Source organism: Bos taurus, chromosome 20, assembly GCF_002263795.3.
Source record: "Bos taurus isolate L1 Dominette 01449 registration number 42190680 breed Hereford chromosome 20, ARS-UCD2.0, whole genome shotgun sequence".
NCBI lineage: Eukaryota > Metazoa > Chordata > Mammalia > Artiodactyla > Bovidae > Bos > Bos taurus.
Window position 1 is genome coordinate 9,862,643 of NC_037347.1, and position 6,716 is coordinate 9,869,358.

At 45.4% G+C, this 6,716-nt stretch overlaps 1 protein-coding gene across 2 annotated transcripts; it reads right to left on the reverse strand.

Annotated features, from left to right (window-relative positions):
- Nucleotides 1-2,667: 2,667 nt before the first annotated feature.
- Nucleotides 2,668-5,483, reverse strand: CARTPT (CART prepropeptide). 2 transcript variants are annotated; one of them, XM_024981232.2, is made up of 4 exons: nt 5,199-5,483; nt 4,585-4,799; nt 4,076-4,159; nt 2,668-3,211 (listed from the first exon to the last, which is right to left on the reverse strand). In XM_024981232.2, the coding sequence occupies exons 2-4, from the start codon at nt 4,741-4,743 to the stop codon at nt 3,104-3,106; spliced, it is 351 nt and encodes a 116-aa protein (XP_024837000.1). In that variant the 5' UTR covers nt 4,744-4,799; nt 5,199-5,483; the 3' UTR covers nt 2,668-3,103. The 2 variants fall into 2 exon arrangements, with proteins under 2 accessions (XP_024837000.1, NP_001007821.1); NM_001007820.3 differs by lacking the exon at nt 5,199-5,483 and having other exon boundaries at nt 2,673-3,211; nt 4,585-4,762.
- Between the last annotated feature and the right edge of the window lie 1,233 nt (nt 5,484-6,716).

Here is a 6,716-nt window from a genome sequence, read left to right on the forward strand (position 1 = left end):
CATGAATGGAAAGTTACTAAGAGGTAAAAGGGGAGACTCTGGCTAAACTGACCTAACAAGCTCTTTAGTGAAGGAGGGGCCAGGGTGATCAGACATCACCTAGAGGGTGGTGAGGGTAAGGAACCTGATCATATTTGGAGAGTGATCAGATGTCCAAGGTGGGGTTTTTTTTGATAAACTGACTTAGCAGGGCTCTCGGTAATATTATATTTTGCAAGGAAGTACACAGATGGATCTAGGACAAGGTTCAGGAGCCCAACTAAAGTGGATCAAGCAAAGAATCTATGCCAATACCTAGAGTCAGATGTGCCATTTTCTGGATTGGGAGAGGGTATTGGTACACAAATAGAATCTGGGTCCCTCAGAGCCCTCCAGATTCTGGCACAGGGTAAGGGGTATAATATCAGTAATCATCACAGGAAGAGGAATGGTTGTGCGCAACTGAGAAAAGTCATCCATCAATCTTCACATGTCATCCCAGGCTCCTGTGAGAACCACTGCTCCATTCCTACACTTTATCACTCCTCAGATCTTCATGTGGAGGAGCTTGTCAATTCCCAGACCCTCGATCTTTCAGCCAATCTCAGAAGGAGGAAATGGTGACCCACTCCAGTATTCTTGCCTGGGAAATCCCATGGACAGAGGAGACTGGTGGGCTACAGTCCATGGAGTCACAGAGAGTTCGACACAACTAAACAAGCACCCACTATTCACACACAAAAATCTCTAGGGAAGCTTCCATATGGGCAACAACTTTGATCATTTCAACTTTCTTGATCTTTAACATTCTTGTCCTCTCCACAGGGACCTTCAATCATTAAACATATTTAAACATTCTACTTGAAGAGGCACTCTTATACTGATAAAATGAGAAGGCAAAGTTACTTCTAACAAGCCACTTAAGTGTTACCATCACCAATGTAAAATGTTATTAGCACTGTGAACTTAAAATCTGGGCCCCTCCAAAAAATTTTCAGAAAAAGTCATTTCATATCCAGCCCACAGACTCTCCGTCATCAGTCTCCCATAAGTCCACACCCTTTAGTTGTATGAAATAAGAAAGGAGGGATGATATAGTAGGGGTAATGGTGAGGGGTACAAATTAAAGGGGTTTGGAACAATATTCTTAAAATATTTTTATTCTTTTTTTGAGCTGCAAATTCTTCCAACACTTCTTGCTTTGGGGAGAAATACTGCAGGGTAAAATAGGAAGCAGTTCTAAGAGTTATCCCTGAGGGTCTTGTCTATGCAGTAACCAATGATTAAAACAGTTTCCTCACCTCACTTACTTAGGACTGACATGAATGGGAAAAGTTAAGGTACTCAAGAAGAAGATTAGAATTTCAATTGAACTGCTTTCTGGAAAAGCAGTGGACTAGAAATTACTTAATCACTCTTTTCAGTTTTTAAAAATTAAAATGCAACACATTTCAATCACAACTAAGCCTGGTATTCAAATGGAAATGTGGCTCCCCTAAAATACATTGATCTAATGTCTATTAAAGAAAGAAGTGTTTTCTGGGGAATTTGAGAGTCCATACAGCCTGCTCAATTGCCTGGGGTGACACAGAGAGAAAAGACAAACCTTTTGAGAAATTAGAGCTGAAATCATGATTTAGGATTGATTGAGCTAGTCCTGTCTTCTGTCTTGGTGTCTGCTCCCTCCTCTGGGGAAAAAAAAAAGTGATAATATTATCTTGCAAGATAATTAAGAGGACCAGTCATGCTAACAGTAATAATAAGAGCAAAGGGCAATAAGAGTAAAGGGCAATTGTGTATGGCAATATTTTACACACCATATTCTAGATCCCTAAGAATCAGTGGAGGGACCTTATTTTTAAATTATATTTTTATGCAGGGGCCTCCTGAGTTTGCATTAGGAAAAAGCCATTCAAGATGCTTCTTCCTGAATATTATGTAGTTTGATTTACAGTCCCAGAAATGTGACCTCAGGTAAGCACTCAGAAACATTTAATGGCTCCTAAACTTTACATTTAAGATTTTTGTATTTCTCGAGTTGAACCTGCCCTCATCGATTTTCATTTGTTCCCTTCGAAACTGTTTACTGAAATGATCATTTTCCCCTTTGAATTGAGAATATTTCCAAGATTGTGTATTAAACAGTGGTAATTATTGGGTCTCACACTCTTAGAGCTGCTAAAATGGCTATTTACCTTCCTCTGGACATAAAACAACCCCCAAAGAGTCTACTTTTTTAACCAATACATAACTTCTAATAAAGGAACTGTCAAAACAAAATTCTTAATTTTTCAAATTGCTCTTAATGTGACTAAAGGCTGAAATAATTTCTCTATTGTTCTCCCTGTTTAAGGGTTCTAGCTGAAGGTTTTAATAAACAAAATGTATCAACTCAACTCCAATCATCTTCATTTCATCTCTCTCTCTCTTCTCACACACACACACACAGCACCCACACACACATCCATACACACAAACACACATACTTCACACACCATTGCAATCAAAGGAAAATAATATACCAAAGTTTGTGCAGCAAACTCCTAATTAATGATGAAAGCTCCTCGGAGTCCTGGTGCTGTTTTCCCAGTGGACCTCTATTTTAAAAACATTTTTCTTTGAAAACAACAGCATGATTAATCCCACCATTCCTATCTAAATTATTTATGCAGAAACAACAATGCACAATGAGCAATTATGAAAAACACTTTATTATGTATAATTTGTACATGCTTCAATTTGTGATGCTTGGGTGATTTATTTTCCAGGTTGTGATGTCATCTGTCAAGATTTTACCTGATCTAATTTTCATCCTGTCATGCCACCTACAAAAATACAATTTTCAAAGTGAAGTTCTTCCTCTTTGCTTAAATATTCACTTTTAAAAGTTTGTCAGACAGAGAAAATAAGAATAGAACACTTTGTACACAGAGCCACACCATACAAGGCATTACCCTTCACACAGTAACATCTAATGTGTTCTTTTTATTTGGAAACAGCAGGAAGACAGCCCCCTTTTCCTTAGAGGGAAATGCAAACTTTGTTGCTAAAGCCAGACTCCAGGGATGAAGGTGTGGTCCCCTGGGGAAAGTGGGGAGGGGGCTTATGGAGAAGCGTGGGTGCCTCATAAGCACTTCAGGAGGAAGGAATTGCAGGAGGTTCCTCGGGGACAGTCACACAGCTTCCCAATCCTAGCTCCTTTCCGCACGGCGCACTGCTCTCCCGCGTCACACTGCAAACAACACAATGTATAGTCATGCCGCACAAGCACACCTGTGCTCCCAACAGGCGCGTCGCCCCATCAACAGAGTCTGTCTCTGGGGAGGGACAGATGAACCCTACCACACCACCGTGGGTCTAAGTATAGTCAGGCTTGAAACAAGGAGAGCCTTGGGCTTGTTATTTGAGAGAGAGAACATAAAAAGTAAGAAATTTAAATTATTAAACTCTCCTACTGTGTTCTACCTTTTTCAGGGTACCTTTCCTGGGTCCTCCAATTGCTCATCAAAAAAAAAGTCAACCAAACCTTTTCATCTAAGAAATAAACAATAGACCTTGCAATCCTTGCTCCCTGTGTCCACCTTCTCATCCCAAGAAAAAAAGATTAAAATGTGTGTGTGTGTGTGTGTGTGTGTGTGTGTGTGTGTGTGATTCAAGGACGGTGAACAGACAGGAATCAAGATTTTTTACTTGAACTTAGGTTTTTAAAAACTGGCAGTGCTTCAGAAGGCAGGAAGTAAATTAGAGGAACAAGAACTGACTAGATTCAAGGACTCTTCCACTCAGAGAATTCTTTGGGAGGTTTAAAAAAAAAAAAAAAAGCGTATTTTCAGGAAATACTGCTTTCCACAGAAACCCAAGGGCAGATTCCTGGTACCAGTTGTTTGATGTTCCAGAATGGCCAATCTATTCTTTAACTTTAGAGACCAAGAGAAAAGGGTTGACACAGTGGAAGCAAAGGGGAGCCCACGAACTCTGCAAACCCATTATCTGAATGAATAGCCACATCCTGGGAAGAAGCTGATGTCTAAGGAAGGTTCAAGGGGGTGCATTTCCTCGTAGAAAAGCACAGGGAGGGGTGACCCCAAAGCCTTACCATGGGGACTTGGCCATACTTCTTCTCATAAATTGGAATACGTTTACTCTTGAGCTTCTTCAGAACTTCCTGCAGCGCTTCAATCTGCAACACACCGCCCCCCGGATCCCCAAGTTGCCGCCTTGGCTGTGCGCCCAGCCCAGGTGCTCACTTCCAGCCCTAGTTATAAGGAACCGGGGCACCACACACTCCTCCCCTGGACTCCGCAAAGAGGGACGTTCGAGGGGTGGAAACTTAGCGAGCGCTGTCCCACGTACTGACCGCAGGGCCAGAAGCCGCAGAGACTCCTGTTGCTCTGAGGAGCCGGGATCAGGGATTTGCTCCACAGACTATCTGGAGCCCATGGGCTCAAGACGTTCTTCGAGTGACAGCGGGAGCCGGGGATTTGTGCCCACCTCCCCGGACCCTGAATCTAAGAATCGGGGTGGGGAGGCGGGGAGAGAGAGAGACGCGTACAAAGCAAGGAATATCGCGGCAGCCAGGGGAGTCCGGGGCGAGGGGGTACCGACCAGCTCCTTCTCATGGGAGGCATCCTCCACGGCGGAGTAGATGTCCAGGGCTCGCGGCTGGAGCTCGGCGTCCTCCTGGGCTAAGGCGCCCAGCAAAGGTAGCAGCAGCAGCAGGGCGGCACCCAGGAGGGGCAGCAGGCGCAGACGGGGGCTCTCCATGGTGCTGAAACTCGGCGCTACTCGGGCACCCTGCGCTCCCACCTTTTATAGCGAGCCTGAGCCGGGGCGCAGGGAAGAAGGAGGGGGCGATGAAGGAAGGAAGGGGGTGTGGAGGAGGGTCCGGGTCAACCGTCTGTAGGCAGCGCTTCGCCGCCGCTTGACGTCAATGCCCGCCGGGCTCCAGGCGCCCCGGAACGAGGTTCTGCGCACAGATGGGCAAGAGCTCGGAGAACCGGGACCCTGCGCCCCCAAGTGCTGTCAGCCCCGCGGCAAGGGACGCTCCCCTAGGGGCCTGAGCTGAAGTCCAGGGGCGAGAGGTGAGGGATGGAGAGCGGGAGGGGACTAGGAAATGGAAAATGCCTTCGAGTCGAGGCACAGACTGAAGTATCCCTCCCCATCACCTAGCAGCCGAGGGAGTAGCAGGATCCATCTCACAGCACTGCCTTACTCCTTACCCCAGCCCCGTTTGCGGCACCAGGAAGACGGTGTTGCCTCCAGGCACGAACGTTTGCTGAGCACCTTACTAGGCACTCTGTGGTGGAGGGGAGGCAAATACAGTCCATAAAAAAAGAGAGAGAGAGAGAGAGAAATCACGGCCTTCCTCCTACTGGGTTCTTTGATGGAGTCTGTGTGGTAATGAGAAGGAAAAGGAAAATAGACTAATCCCAACTCAGCAGCTACGTGGAGAGTGTAGGGAGCCAGATTCCGGCTTCAGTCCTGGCTCTACCCTTACAAACTGTGTGACTTCGGGCAAAATGAAAAACATATCTGATCCTCCCCCATTTTTTGTTTTGTTTTGGAAAAGTGGAATTTTAAAATGTACCTCACAATGTTTTCAAGAGAATGGAATGATAGATTAGGTATATAAAACCCCCGGCCCTTAGCACAATTAGCGCCAAGCCTTTCCTTTGAAATTTGAGGCTGACCAGATAAGTGACTGTGGGCAGTATCTCAGTTTTTCCTCAGGTCAAATGCAGCCATCCTTGGAACCCCTCCTACCCACTGCCCACCCCTGAAATCTAAGAAGTCTGACTAGAGAGAAAGCAAAGAGGGTGGGGAAAATGCAATAACCTAATTATGGAGTTATCTTCAAAGATCAAAAGTCAATGGTGAGCCAGGTCCTCAGTGACTGCAGAAGACAATTTTTTCAGAGACTGGAGTTCCTACAGTATAAATGGAAATGCAATTCCTATAGGAGATGTTTTCCCACTTACCTAGAGGCTTATCCCACCTGTCTGCCCATCTGGCTTCTTCTTTCACCACACCCACTTTCTCTTAACTGCTCCTGAATCTATCCACTCTTGCCCAGCCCCATTGCTACCACCCTAGTTCTGGACAGCTGTCCCAACTTACTTCGTGCTTACCACCAGCTGCCACCCCATCTTCTCTTGCTTTCCTCTAATCCATAAGTCACCCCCAAGCAGAGTGTTCTTCCCCTTAAAGTACACTAATGGCTTCCCATTACTTTCCATACTAAGCATGCATGCTAAGTCACTTCAGTCGTGTCCAACTCTTTTTGACCCTATGGACTGGAGCCCATGAGGCTCTTCTGTTCATGGGATTCTCCAGGCAGGGATACTGGAGTAGGTTACCATGCCCTTCTCCAGGGCATCTTCCCCACCCATGGTTCAAACCTGCATCTCTTATGTCTCCTGCATTGGCAGGCAGATTCTTTACCACTAGTGCCACCTGGAAAGCCCCCTCACACGAAGCACGGAATCTAAATTTTTATCCTGACTTACAAAGTACTACTTGATCTGTACCCCTCTCCAACCACATGTCTTACCATTCTGCACAGGCCCCTCTACTCCAGCCTCAGTAGCCTTCTTTTTGGTCTTCTCACAGGCCAAGCTCATTTCCACTTTGAGGCCTTTACACTTACCTTGCCTAGAAAGTTCTTCCTTCATCCCCAAATGACTATTCCCTGTCATTAAAATCTCAGTTTCAATGTCCTTAATCACCCCATCTAAAGT

Bases quoted from the DNA above. Each gene is read 5' to 3' on its own strand.
- CARTPT (XM_024981232.2), bottom strand. From the start codon at position 4,743: ATGGAGAGCCCCCGTCTGCGCCTGCTGCCCCTCCTGGGTGCCGCCCTG. The intron at 4,160-4,584 runs GTCGGTACCCCC...GGTGTGTTGCAG, and splicing joins CCTCCCATGAGAAGGAGCTG to ATTGAAGCGCTGCAGGAAGT. The intron at 3,212-4,075 runs GTAAGGCTTTGG...TGTTGTTTGCAG, and splicing joins AGTATGGCCAAGTCCCCATG to TGTGACGCGGGAGAGCAGTG.